At 46.7% G+C, this 14,974-nt stretch overlaps 1 protein-coding gene across 14 annotated transcripts in view; it reads right to left on the reverse strand.

Annotated features, from left to right (window-relative positions):
• The window catches only part of AUH (AU RNA binding methylglutaconyl-CoA hydratase), a 350,873-nt gene that overhangs the window by 278,430 nt on the left and 57,469 nt on the right, over positions 1 to 14,974 (reverse strand). For 13 of the 14 annotated variants that reach the window (XR_006709820.1, XR_006709819.1, XR_006709821.1 and 10 more), the window contains 2 exons: positions 4,249 to 4,341; positions 2,619 to 2,675 (listed from right to left, as the gene is read on the reverse strand). The exons of the other annotated variant lie outside the window; for it this stretch is intronic. Coding sequence is in view for 10 of the 13 variants with exons in the window: in XM_045467661.1 (XP_045323617.1) it covers positions 2,619 to 2,675; positions 4,249 to 4,341 (150 nt within the window). In the remaining 3 variants the exon portion in view is untranslated. The remainder of the gene's footprint in view (positions 1 to 2,618; positions 2,676 to 4,248; positions 4,342 to 14,974) is intronic. 14 annotated transcript variants of the gene reach the window in all.

A 14,974-nucleotide genomic window follows, 5' to 3' on the forward strand; every position in this document is an offset into this window, starting at 1 on the left:
GCACCAGTGAACCAGTGCCTACATCTGTTTCACGTGAACGTGGCCGCCGTGGAGTTCTATGCTACACGGGCCATGCGATGCTGCACAGCCTTACATGCCGAGCTACCAACCTGAAAGCTTCATTATATTAAGCAACTGAAATACATTCCCTCAGACTCAGGAGAAAAGAAAGAGACAGAAAGCTATCCTTTATAAACAGACAAGAAAATCTTGAAGCATTCTGACTTTTATGCCACACAAATTCATTTAATAAAAATTTTAGAAATACTTGTAACCATGAGGATACACAGTCCAAATCAAATCAAATTAGCAATAAGTGGGTCCTAATTAACGGGCCCCGACTGAGGAGGACCCTAAGGAACTTGAGTGTGCCAGGAAGAAAATACTCCTTTCTAACCCTCAAAAGACACAGACGTGTGTGAGTGCCGACGGAAGGCACCAATGCCACGGTGATCAGGCTTCCTGGGTCTAACCCATCCCAAGGGTGCTCTGGTGCAATCGTTCGACCTTCTTGGGGTCTGAACACAAAATATTTCCTCTCCAAGACACGACAGATAGAAAGTACGTTACCGAGTTCACCTTCCTCCCACCCTCTAACCGAAACATTAGACACCACCGTGTTGGTCTATAGGTGCTGCTGTAACAAACGATCACAAACTCGCTGGCTTCTAACCACAGAAACGGTCTTCCCGGGGCGTCTGGGTGGCGCAGTCGGTTAAGCGTCCGACTTCAGCCAGGTCACGATCTCGCGGTCCGTGAGTTCGAGCCCCGCGTCGGGCTCTGGGCTGATGGCTCAGAGCCTGGAGCCTGTTTCCGATTCTGTGTCTCCCTCTCTCTCTGCCCCTCCCCCGTTCATGCTCTGTCTCTCTCTGTCCCAAAAATAAATAAACGTTGAAAAAAAAAAAGAAAAAAGAAACGGTCTTCCCTCACAGTTCTAGGGGACAGGAGTCTACATCCAGGCGCTGGCCTCCTCCGGACGGCTTGGAGGAAGGACATCCTGGCGTCCTGTGGCAGCCAGTGGTCCTGGGCTTTCTGCCCTCATAGGCACCTCCCTCCCACCTCTGTCTCCAGGCGGCCCTCCGGCTTCTCCTCTCTCTTCTCTTCTTGTAAGGACACTTGTTAGTAGTTTTTAGATTCATTCAGATAATCCAGACCGAGGTCATCTCAAGATCCTTGTCCACAAAGACCCCTTTTCCAAATAAGGTCACATTCACAGGTCCCACGCTGACCTGTCTCTGGGGGGTCGCCGCTCCCCTATAGTTACTGTCTTTCTAGGGCTGGTTGTAGCCTAGTTAGCAATAAATGCATGCTTCTTAAAAGAACTTTAGAAACATATCATATCATCCTTTCTCTAAATCTTTTATTTCCAGTATTAGTTATCTGATAATTCTTTTTAATTGGATCCATTTCCATAGAAATCCTTTTGTGAGTGTTTTCATTAGTCACTGTGGAAAAGACTGGCCTGGTGGAATAGGTCGGTATTTAAATGCTACAAGAATAGCATTTTCATGGGTTACCGAGGTGGAAACCTTCTAGTGAGTCTGACACATTGACCTACTGGTCACCACTTTCACTGAATTGTGTTTTAATTCCTACTTATACACCTAATCAGTATGCTCTTATACGCATAAGGTTAAACACACAGTTTTCATCTATTCAGGTACAAACATGACTACTCAAACGATGCTTTTAATCTTTACACTGTTACTGTTATCTCACTCACATACTGTTAAATCGCCAACACGCACATCTCAGATGAGGTCTACCTTCTCAGAGAGCGACTTCACGAGACAGGAACAGCTCCAAGTTCTCTCATCAGACCAAAGAACCAAAATTTCCGATTCACTGGGTGATGCGAGATTTCATTATCATTGTCGGAAAAATTACTTTCTTCAGTGAGTCTTCCAAAAGAAGCAGTTCACCTATCTTTTTCTGCAGTGACAGGAGAAACACCTTGGGGAGCCTGGGTGGCTCAGGCAGTTAAGCGTCCGACTCTTAAGCGTTCGGCTCAGGTCGTGATCTCACGGTTCGTGAGATGCGGCCCCACGTCGGGCTCTGTGCTAAGCACGGAGGCTGCTTGGGATTCTCTCTCCCTCTCTCTCCCCCACTCACTCGCTCTCTACCTCTCAAAATAAATAAACTTTACAAAAAAAGAAGAAACACCTCAGCTCCAAATTCAGGCCATCCACTGACCCCAACCTTTGCCCTGCTGCAGGGAAACTCAGAAAAGCTGGCACGAAGCCTGGGTATCCCCGCCACCCCTCTGACGGGGTCTGTGCGGGCACCTCTCTGAGGGCACATACGTTCATATACCCACACGAAGTTTCAAATTATCAGTGCAATCTCCAAGACTAATGTGACTGATGCAATAATTGAAAAATTAAGAAACTGTACAGAAAAGCACGGGAGACCCCGCAAGCAGACAGCAACGGCCGACACACCCGCCGTCTTCCCGTCTACCTAAGCTAAAAGAGCACAGGGTGAACGGGGACTTCGCTACTAAAGCAAACGGTACAGCATTAGTCCCTTTATCCAAAATGTTGCCTCTTCAATTAACGTATTTTGGCCTTATGCCCTGTTGTTGAGAAGAAATCAAGATGGGTGTGAACAATTCATACCTCCACCGGGAATAATTGCCAACTTTGTTTCAACCAAGCCCATTTTCGCAGAGGAAGCTGAAAAGGAAGGAAGAAAATTAAGTAACATCCGGATCATATATTCAAACATTATGACTTGAAGAAGTTATAAAATAAGCTACACATACTCTGTTTACTAATTAAACTCATGTCACAAATCTTTTAAAAAGTCACTTCAGAAGGCATTTGGTTACGGAAATAGGTAAACACTCTAAATGATAAATATATTAAGAGGTTCACATAACCTTTTCTGTTAAAAATTGCTCGGCAGCGAATTAATTTTTGATGCAGAAAGGCCAGGGCTATGACTACATAATTTGACTGGATGCTGCCAAGTCACGTTTGAAGGCTTAGACCCCGCTAACGATTGAGGACGAGGAGAGAGGCTTCTGACAAGCAGGAACATTCTTCGGCTGCCTGAAGAGTCCTCGAAGCCAAACAGCTTAATACATCACACCAGATACGGCACCTTTTCAGGACCAAATCTCCAGTCACTTCTGACAAATGGTTTTACTGTTCTGACAGCCGGGCAGGGTTCCTCTTTCCGCATTTTGCTTTCACGACTACTTTAACACATCTTAGTTATTTATTATTTGCATATCGAAACATCCTTGGACCACTTCCCTTATCCTAATTCCCAGAATCTGCACCCTTTCAGAAAAGGGTTTCACGGACTTTAGCTTCTCCATTTAAAACTCAGGATTTGAGACAATTAGGGATCCGAAGGGGAAAGTCCACGTGGACCAGCGGCTACCAACCCCAAGAAACAGTCAAAACTTACTAAAAACATCATCATATTGACCCTACTTTCAACAGGCAGCTGCTTCAGAAGTGTGACAGCAGGAGCCAGGAGAGGTCGGTGACATATATCTGCTGCCTGCTTCGCCCGGTCCTTGGGCCTGGGGCCTCTTTCTGTCACCCCGAAGTGACCGTCTGGCAGCAGCAGTCTCCAGGGCTCTGGCAGGACACCAGGCGTGACGGCCCCGGCACAGGAGCGCCTGGGTTGGCGTCCCAGCTCGGTCACTGACCCCGGGTGCGCTGCGTCTCCTCTCTGAGCCCGAGCCTCCGCAGGGACCGAAGCACCCTTCGCACAGCGCCATTTGGCCGATTGAGCGACTTAATGCAGGTCAAGTGCCGAGACTAGTATGAGGGTCAACATTCAGCACTCGGTCAGCATTAATTGTTTTCCCTGTCATTTTCATGATCACCTCATCCAACCTTCAGGAGACCGAGCGAGAAGCGGACCTCAGGGAGGTGAAGCTGTCATGACGCAGCAAACCAGAGGTAAGTGCTGGGGCCGGGCACGTGCCGCACATCAGCTCACCCGATCTCCACCACGGCCCCTGCTGGTCCCCCACTGTAGAGGAGCCGACGGCTCTGAGCGGGGCAGGCCCTGCGGTTCAAATTCAGGTCCGCCTGCCCAATTCCGGCTCTCCCCTCCCCGGCCGAGACTAACAAGAGACTGGACCAGACTGTTTCCTTAACTGGGAATCTTCAACACTCCCTTGAGCCCAATGGGTGACTTTTTCTAAATGCTCTACTCAACGAGAGGAAAAGAACAGAACACATCACTTGGAATTATCTGAAGATAACCGCCAGGATTAATTCTCACCTGCTACACGTATGTCACATGCTAGGGCCAGCTCAAGGCCCCCCCCCAGAGCAACTCCATCTATTGCTGCGATCGTCGGCACTGGAAGATTAGCTGAAACAGAAGGAAAGAGGTTATGTTTCTTCAGGAAGATCGTCACCTTACGATGCAATCTATGTTACTTGTTTTTAACTGGGATACTGTCCAGAGAACTTTGCATCCCTTTTGCCTTTAACAAAAGAGTCATTTCCCTCATCATGATTCTTCAGAACCATGCACTGACGTAGAGAGTTCCACCATATAGATATGCACTAATATCTTAACTCCTCCCATATTACAGAAATACTTTCCTAAATACTTGTTGTCGAATTAACACAATCACAGTTCTGGCTGTAATCTTAGAGCCTGGAGTCTTTTATGAGATGCTCGGTTCATACACACTCCTATTCGAAATGACTTAGGTGTGACTGCGAAATTTCTAATCCTTCAAGAACTACCCTGGTACTCAGAATGACAGTCTCATTCAGCAGTAACATGCCTCTCCATTCAAATCGGCCAGGAGGAAGTCAAACTCTCACGCTTCGCAGACAACGTGATACTCTATGTGGAAAACCCAAAAGACTCCACCAAAAAACTGTCAGAACTGATAGATGGATTCAATAAAGTCACAGGATATAAAATCAAAGTACATAAATCTGTGGCATTTCTATACACCAATAATTAAGAAGCAAAAAAAGAGAAATCAAGGAATTGATCCCATTTACAATTGCACCAAAAACCATAAAATACCTAGGAATAAACCTAACCAAAGATGTAAAAGATCTGTACTCTGAAAACTACAGAAAGCTTATGAAAGAAACTGAAGAAGACACAAAGAAATGGAAAAACATTCCACGCTCACAGACTGGAAGAACAAATATCGTTAAAATGTCAATACTTCCCAAAGCAATCTACATATTCAATGCAATCCCTATCAAAATGACACCAGCAGTCTTCAGAGAGCTAGAACAAACAATTCTAAAACTAGTACGGAACCAGAAAAGACTCTGAAGAGCCAAAGTAACGTTAAAACAGAAAACAAAGCTAGTGGCATCACAATCCCAGACTTCAAGCTGTATTACAAAGCTGTAATCATCAAGACAGTATGGTACTGGCACAAAAACAGACACTCAGATCAATGGAACAAAATAGAGAACCCAGAAATGGACCCACAAATGCATGGCCAACTAATCTTCGACAAAGCAGGAAAGAATGTCCAATAGAAAAAAAGATGGTCTCTTCAGCAAATGGTGTTGGGAAACTGGACAGTAACATGCAGAAGAATGAACCTAGACCAATGTCTTATACCATACACAAAAATAAACTGAAAATGGATGGAAGACCTAAACGTAAGACAGGAAACCATCAAAATCCTCAAGGAGAAAGCAGGCAAAAACTCTTTGCCCTTGGCCGCAGCAACTTCTTGCTAGACATGTCTCCAGAGGTAAGGGAAACCAAAGCAAAAATGAATCATTGGGCCCTCATCAAGATACAAACCTTCTGCATGGTGAAGGAAACAATCAACAAAACTAAAAGGCAACTGACGAATGGGAAAAGATATCTGCAAATGACATTATTAGATAAAGGGTTAGTTTCCAAAATCTATGAAGAACTTATCAAACTCCACACCCAAAAGGAAATAGTCCAGTGAAGAATTGGACAAAAGACATGAATAGACACTTTTTAAAAGAAGATATCCAGATGGCTAACACATGATATCCAGACACATGAAAAGATGCTCAACTCACTCATCATCAGGGAAATACAAATCAAAACCACCATGAGATACCACCTCACACCTGTCAGAATGGCTAAAATTAACAACTCAGGAACAACAGATGTTGGCGAGGATGTGGAGAAAGAGGAACCCTCTTGCACTGTTGATGTGAATGCAAACTGGTGCAGCCGCTCTGGAAGACAGTGTGGAGGTTCCTCAAAAAATTAAAAATAGAACTACCCTATGACCCAGCAATAGCACTGCTAGGGATTTACCCAAAGGCTACAAAAATGTTGATTCAAGGGGCACATACACCCCAATGTTTATAGCAGCACTATTTCCAAAGCATGGAAAGAGCCCAAATGTTCATCAACTGATGAATGGATATTAAATAAGATGTGGTGTGTATATGTATATATACGTACACACACACACATACACGATGTATATTATACACACATACATACATACACAACGGAATATTACTCGGCGATCAAAAAGAATGAAATCTTGCCATCTGCAATAACGTGGATGGAACTAGAGTGTATTATGCCAAGTGAAGGAAGTCAGAGAAAGGTAAATATATGATTTCACTCATGTGTGGAATTTAAGAAACAAAACAGCTGAACATAAGGAAAGGGGAGGAAAAATAAAAAGAAAGAAGGAGGCAAACCATAAGAGACTCTTAAACACAGAGAACAAACTGAGGGTTGCTGGAGGGAGGGTGAGGGGATGGGCATCACTTGTGACGAGCACTGGGTTCTGTACGTAAGCGATGAATCACTAAGTTACATTTCTGAAATCATTATTACACTATATGTCAACTAGCTTGGATTTAAATAAAATTTTAAAAATAATTACACCATAAAGAAAACCAAACTCAGAAGCCTTTCACAGCAGGCAGTGGCTGTGCAGGTGCGGCCGGGGCACCGGGCACCTCTCCCGCCGAGGAGAGAGCACTACCGGGCAGCTAGGAAAGGACCAGCTCCACCAACGGGCACACTCACACGCAAGAGGCTCTCAGTTCCCAGACCCTGCCCAGAAGCACAGCTGGGGAGCCGTCAGCCAGCCACAGAGCTCAAAACTAGACTTTCTCCGGCCCCGAGTATTACTTTCAGGAGGCTTCTGTACAGAAGTCTTTCATAACTGGTTCAAAAACTGACTGGTTAATTATTCTGCGAAGCAGACTCCTTATTAATTTTGACGATGGGAATGTGAAGCGAGGCCGGCCAAACTTCTTATGGTATAAACAGAACATAGTACGTCTCTTACTGCTCTGACGATGAATAAGAAATAATAATCACGTGTCCTGGCTGCTGCTACAGGGACAGTCATACCGTAACATGCAAACACAGCAACACTTATATACCTTAAACTTACATGATATTATATAGCAATTCTACCTCGGTTTTTAAAAATAAATAAAACGTAAGGAAGGAAGCAAGGAAGTAAACAGACACACAGAGAGTACCATCCCTCAAAATCTCTCTTCCGCAGGTATTCTGAAATAGGAAATTCCAGTCAGAGAGGTTCATTCTCTGACTCCTTTTAAAATACACAAACTTGTTGAAGTCCACGGAGTGTTATTCACACATGGAGGAATTTATCGGCTTTATTTTAAGAGCAAAGGGTGACCAGGCCGGGACGGGGCCCATTCCCAGGCTGCCACGGAAGACCAGAGTGTTCCCGGGAGCGCAGGGACGGACGGGGCTGTGGAACAGGTGCGCTCCACCTGTCTGTACCTGTCTACGCATTCTGGGGGGAAGTGAGGGTGTGAGAGGCAGGGCCGGCCTCACACGTGCTGCCCAGAGTGCACTTCACAGCACACTCGGTGACAAAAGAAACAGCCAGCCACGTCAGGGTCTACAGTCAGGAAATGAATTCAATGGAAAACCAGGATCCAGTTAATTTTATCTGACAAAAAAAACCACCAACAAATAAACATCGATCAAGAATATAACAGAAAGCTAATCTGAGTGGCTCCGAGGTCACCTCAAGTCACGACAAGCCAAACGGAGTTTTTGCTACTCGGCCCTCAATCCTTTCTTCCTACAGGCCTCGGGTATTTCTAGATTCCTCTAGTCTCCCGCCTCCCCAGTCTCCTCTCTCTGCCATCAGAACCTTTCCCTGGGCCTCCTTCCGGCCTCAGCTCAGGTCCTTCTAGGACCAGCTTCCCGAGGAAGGACAGTAAATGATGCCCCCACCGTCCCTTGCCCCCACCGCAGAGCCTCAGTCCCCTCTGCCAGTCTCTCCAAACCCGCTCTTGCTTTGCTTGCCAGTGACACCGTGCGGCCGTCCTGCAACCAGTGGGCACTATCTGGTCCCTATTAAACCTGCTGCCTCCGATGATCAGGCATTCGTGCTGGGCACTCCTCCGTGAGTTCCTCTCTTCGACTGCCTGGCGAGTCCCTGTCAACTTTCCTGTCTTCCCTTCACCTTCTGGTTATTCCTCAGCCTTCTTTCCCTCTCAACAGAAGCTCCCCAGGAGGTCTCATTCCCACCCGTAATCTTCACCACCTGCAATACCAATGATGGCCAGATGTCCCTCTCAAACCCAAACTTCAGTCTCAACTGCATCTCTGTAAGCACCTGCCTGTTGGGACATCTCCACTTGAATGCTTTATCATGTTCAAGCCAGCCTGTCGATCCTTCTTCCAGATTCTCTTTCACACCTGGCAGTACTTCCATCCACCAACTTCCCCCAGACGGACACCCAGAAGTCGTCACGGAAGGCCTCCTTTCCACAGCTCACAAATCTCCAAGTCCCCCCCTTTCCTGCAGCCGGAGTTCTGGGTCCCCTCATTTCTCGCCGGCGTACGTCTGGGCCTGCGACTGGCTGGCCCCTTCCTGTGCATCTTCCCTATTTCTTGCAGTATAATCGTTCTAAATGGCAAACGCCGTCATGCTACCTGCTTCAGAACCGTACAATGATTTGTTCCACACTCAGGATAAAAACGGAGAAAACAATTAGCATGGTACAGAAGACACCCGATAAACGAGGTTCTGTCCACCAGCCCGACCTCTTCTCCAGCCTCAGGCACACAGTCCACGTTCTGGCCCCAACCTACTTACAGCACCTGCAGAAGCTGTCCCAGCCATACCTGCGGACAAGATGCCCTGTGCCCTGAACGCCCAGCCCACAACGACGGGCCGTGCCAGGCACTGCTCACAGCCCCTTCCTTTGCACTCCAGGGGGCTCGGTACCCGCTTTTCCATCAGAGCACTTACCACCCTACCGCCCGTTCTGGAACGGACATTCACGTCGCACCGATGCCGGTCGATGACATTCTTCTTTCTACTCTGGGACCGCCTCTTCTGTCTCTAGCGCATGCCGCCCCGTAGTCTCCCTACTTGGCTTTTTTTTATCCCCTTCTTTCACTTAGTACTTTTATTTATTTATTATTTATTTTTTTCAACGTTTATTTATTTTTGGGACAGAGAGAGACAGAGCATGAACGGGGGAGGGGCAGAGAGAGAGGGAGACGCAGAATCGGAAACAGGCTCCAGGCTCTGAGCCATCAGCCCAGAGCCCGACGCGGGGCTCGAACTCACGGACCGCGAGATCGTGACCTGGCTGAAGTCGGACGCTCAACCGACTGCGCCACCCAGGCGCCCCTCACTTAGTACTTTTAAAGACATAACATGAAGACATGTAGCCCAAGGGAGCTACACGGAAAAGAAAAGCTGCAAAGGTTCCTGACCAGGAGAGACAAGAAGTGGCCGTGTCCCCTCCTGGCCACAAGAAAATGCCACAGGCACTCACCGGCTACCTGCGGGAAGCCGACTCGTCAGAGACAGAAACCACAAAGGTGAGTTTAAAGGAATCAAACCCAGGTCTGAAATATACGTACTACTGAGCTCCAGTTCCTGAGAATTCCAACTCTTAGCTAATGGAGGTTGTCTCATAGTCTTTAGACACCCTCCCAAATTAGGAACAGATTCATATGCAAAGAGGAATTTTTCTTCTCATCAAACCGTGCGCTGAAAATGTAGACTGAGTAGAGGGGTCGAAGGAATAAATTGCCCACAAATTCCAAAAGTAATATTCCACAACTCCACAAGCCCTGAAGCACAACAGGAAGCATACAGCAAGATTATGACTCCTGGCCATCTGTAATGTCCTCAACACCGCATCGGGGACGGCTGCCTCGGAAAGACTTGGCAAGGCTTTGCTCTACATTAGTGAATATTCTCAAAGAAAGATCATCCTTAAAAATCACACGTAGCCAAAGAAAGTTAAAAAGCTATCATTTTTTTGGAAGGATAAAATGTCATTAAGAAGAAAAAAAGAGGTAATGCAGGTAAAAACACAAACAAAACGGATTAGTCAATATACCCTCCCTCGCGTTGTAAGAGGTGCCATAAACATTATGTTGAGAAAATAAAATGATGGGGGAGAGGGCGGAGCAACAGGCAGGTTTCTGGTTCCTCCTGACCCGGAGTAACAGGTAAGAACTAAGGAGAAATAAATAAATGTGCTGACTGCGGATCCGGGGGCGGGGGGGGGGGGGGGGGGGTGCTGAAAGGAGTCTCGTGCTCATGTATTCTTAATTCTGAAGGTAGAGAATAAATACTTTCCCTACATGCTTATACTCTTTGGATGCAATGCAAATTATTTTCGAATTTGATAGTTAAAAACCTCAGAAATTTTCTCAAGGGGCTGTAAGTTTTGAACATCACATCTTATGTGAAATATAGAAGATAAAATGACAAGAAACGTCAGGTCCTTATGCAAAACAAGAACAAGGAAAATAGAGTATTAGCACACTCAAAGCATTAAACAGGTAAATTACCTGCTACTTTCAAAGGCTGATCAACATAAACTAGCATTATATAAAGCAGTCTATAAAATTTTTCCCACTAAAGAATTATTCAAGCAGAACAGCTTAATTAGCTTTCGATGAGTAACTGAATTTCAACCGTTTGACGAGATTATAAATTCTGAAGTTCTAGTGTGTCAACTACACTTCAATGAAAAAAACTTTTTTTAATTAAATTTTTAAAAAAATCTTCAATTTTACATAATCCTAATCTTTCCCTGAGAGACGTTTCTCTTAGCAAATTTTCTTCAGGAAAAGATGAGTCAGCCCCAAGCGCACACTAGTTTCACGGTTACCTCATACGCTTGTTTTTACATCCAGTACTTTTTCTGCTTGGGAGCACTTCTAATCTCAGTGGACTCGCCGAGACACGGCACAAGGCCCAACTCCCCACCTCACAGAACTGAGCAGTACGGCAATGGCAGCTGTGACGGCAGTGTGTGTCTGGACGACGCTGGACGGCCAGGAGCGGAGGCCCCGGCCAACTGCAAAGGCGAGACCCCGTGACCCGACGTGACGCAACCTACAGGCTCAGACGCTATTTTGAGTTCAGTACAGGAAACGGGCCAGGTGTGACAAAGAAGATAGCAATCCTTTGAAATGCTCCTAAAAATGTAATTAAAGCAAACAATTAAAGCTCTGCTATTTTAAGAGAAAAATAAAGGAGGTGCCCAGGAAGGCTTTGGCCTACCTCAGTGGCCCGCAGGAGGACACCCGATGACGGGGGCCACTCGAGTCGGGAGACCACAAATGAGGGGAAGGAGCAGCGAAGGCCTACTTTCAGCTCTGAGAGAGATAGCACAGGTGAAGGAAATTTCCAGATGTTTCCAGAAAAAAATAATCCGATTATGAAGGGAAAATGCTAGTGTCAGTCACAATTTTTAAATACGGTTCTTATATAAAACAGAGACATCAAATATTTCAAAAGAAATGCCCACATAATATACATGAAATCTGACTTCATTGAAATCATTCCAAAAAAAAATTAAAAATAAAGTCAAGGTTAACTGAAAATTATAATAAATTCCTACTATCACTAACTCCAACTCCAACTTTCACCTTCAGCCAAAAGTGCCCTCCCCCCTTCCCATCATCATATTTCCAAGGAACCACAGACACAAAACCGCTCCTGCCCAAGCCTGCTGGTGCTGGGCCTGTGTGCCCACAGCAGGGGGGCAAGGGTCAGGGGGCTGTGTGCCCCACGGTGGGAGGGGGGCGGGGGGGGGGGAGGCCTGTACATGGGAGCCACCGTGCCCGGGCGTCAGGGAGCGCTCGCTGTACAATCTAAGGGAAGATCCTGGATGCTTCTAGGCCAACCTCTTATGTACCTGCCTTCGCCATTTCCCATCTAGCTACCTACACATCTAGCAGGTGCGAGAGAGTGCTTACTCCATGCAGGCACTGTCTTAATCACCCGACAAATATTACTGAAGGCTCCGGCCAGCCTCATGACATCAGAACCGTTATGACCCTCACCACCAACGGGGACATGGGGCAGAGGAACTGCCGTTACTTGCGGGGAACGGCCACCGCTGGAGCACAGATGGCCTGACTCCAGGCACTTGCCCTTCACCAGTTCTCACGGCCTGCACCCCGAGCCCGTGGGGAAGGATTCTGCACTGCGAGGCCACCTTCCGTCCTTCCTCAAGGACCCGGGGACCAGGAAGCTGAAGGAAGGGAAATGCCGACACCCCGGCGAAATCTGAGCAGGACACCTGCTCGGAGCCCTGTAAACTCCGGGAGCCCTAGAGCAACGTGCAGTCCACGCAGCCCGACCAAGGTAACCAAGGGCACCGGGTGCAAGGCAACGGTCAGCCGGCTGGAGCAGGACTCTGACCTGAGACTTCCCTGCAAACCTCCGACCTGGACCGTCTGAGAGCCTGACTGCAGGTTATCAGAGAAGGCCAGCACCAGATCACCCCTTCCTCCCCAAATTCCCAATCAAATAAAGCCGCCCCGGGGCAACACAGAGAAGAGAGAGCGGCAAGGTCAAGGCCCCCACACTCCCCGCCAGCCCCGTCTGGAAGATTGTACTCAACATAACCGGATGGGAACCTCCACTGTCCACCGCGATGGAAAAGAAAAGAAAGACTTCACGGCACGTGAAATGTTGCCTGACAGATGTACTTTTTTCCATCTCTGATGAAAACCTAACTCTAGAAGTAGTCTACGTTTACCTGGTAGGAAAAAATACGCCATTCCTGCCTTGCTTCGCAAAGTCTCAGGCCCTGTGTCCTTGCTTTGCAAAGCAGTGTGGCCCAACAGCATTAGCATCCCCTGGAAGCCTGTGGAAATGGAGAAGCCCAGGTCCCAGCCCACAACTACCCGACCAGCAGTTGTGCCGTTAACGAGAGCCACAAGCAGAGCTCTGGATACCCAGCTAACCCACAGGGAGCCTCACCAGCTCACCATCCCGCAGGATGGCCTGCCAACCCCTACGTGGACGGAGGAAGCACAGAGAACCAAACTCTTTGGGTAAGACTCGTAACAGTAAAGGCGGTAAAGGCTTACACACAGACGTCTAGCAGCTGTATGTGGTACATCCACCGGCTAGGCAATAAAAAGGAACCAACTACTGACTGACCCGTGCGAAACATCGATGACTCCAAAAATACGCTGAAAGACAACTGGCAAATTTTTTTTTAATTTTTTTTTTTAACGTTTATTTATTTTTGAGACAGAGAGAGACAGAGCATGAACAGGGGAGGGGCAGAGAGAGAGGGAGACACAGAATCTGAAACAGGCTCCAGGCTCTGAGCTGTCAGCACAGAGCCCGACGCAGGGCTCGAACTCACGGACCGTGAGATCATGACCTGAGCCGAAGTTGGACGCCCAACCGACCAAGCCACCCAGGCACCCCGACAACTGGCAAATTAATACATCCTGTGCACCATTTATGAAAACGTCTGCAAATGGAAACTAGTCTCTAGTGATGGAAGACAGCTCAGTGGTTATGTGGGGACAGGGAGGGAAGGGGCAGGGGCAGGAGAAAGGGATCACTGGAGGCCATGAAGAAACTTCTGGGGGTGATGGCCATGTTCACCATCTTGATTTGTGGTGATGTTTCCACAGGTCAGAGTCAACACACTGTACGTGTTAACACGTGCAACTTACTATATGTTGGTTATTCCTCAACAGACCTCTTTGTTAAAAATCTAGGACGTGAACAATATGAAAATGATAAATCCAATGCAAGAAAGTATACTAGTTTCCTGATCTTTTATAAACAGGGGTCAATTATTCATATTTATATTTATATGGAGATAATTCAAATTTGACAAATCAGGTAACACAGATATGAGTCAATTTAAAATTATAAAGAAAACACTAAGAAACATGATGAGAAAGTAAAAGGGAAGAATTTTGTTTTAATCGAAATACAACTGACACACCATGTTATATGAGCTTCAGGTACACGACGCAGCACTTCGACGGCCTGTCCGTCACTCAGTGCTCACCCGCCAAGTGCTCTCACCACCTGTCACCACACGACGTTACTGCGGTATTACCGTTCCCTACGCTGTACGCTTCGTCTCCACGACTCACTCACAACCCAAAGCTTGTACCTCTTGATCCCTTCATCTATTTTACCCACTCCCACCCTCCAACAACCTCAGTTTATTCTCGTCTTTAATATTTAAATATGTGTATTTAAGCATCCGGTTTTTTGTTTGCTTGTTTGTTCATTTGATTTTTTAGATTCCACATATAAGTGAAATCATACGGCATTTATCTTTCTCCGTCTGACTTCTCTCACTTAGCATCACAGCCTGCATGTCTATTCATGTTGCTGCAAACGGCAAGACCTCTTCTTTTCTATGGCTGAGTAATATTCGTGTGTGTCTGTGTGCGGGGGGGGGGGGGGGGGGTATATAGCATATACACACCACATCTTCTTTATCCATCCATCTACTGATGGACAATTGGGTTGTTTCCACGTCTTGGCTGGTGTGAATAATGTTGCAACAAACAGGGCAGCAGATATATTCATGTTTCTGTTTTCTTTGGGTAAATACCCAGTAGGGGGACTGCTGGATCATACAGTAGTTCTGTTTTCAACTTTTTGAGGAACCTCCACACTGTTTTCCATACTGGCTGCACTAATTTACAATCCCGCCAACAGTACACAAGGATTTTTCACCACATCCTGACCAAAACCCATTACTTCTTG

This window comes from Leopardus geoffroyi, chromosome D4 (genome assembly GCF_018350155.1).
Source record: "Leopardus geoffroyi isolate Oge1 chromosome D4, O.geoffroyi_Oge1_pat1.0, whole genome shotgun sequence".
Classification (NCBI taxonomy): Eukaryota; Metazoa; Chordata; class Mammalia; order Carnivora; family Felidae; genus Leopardus; species Leopardus geoffroyi.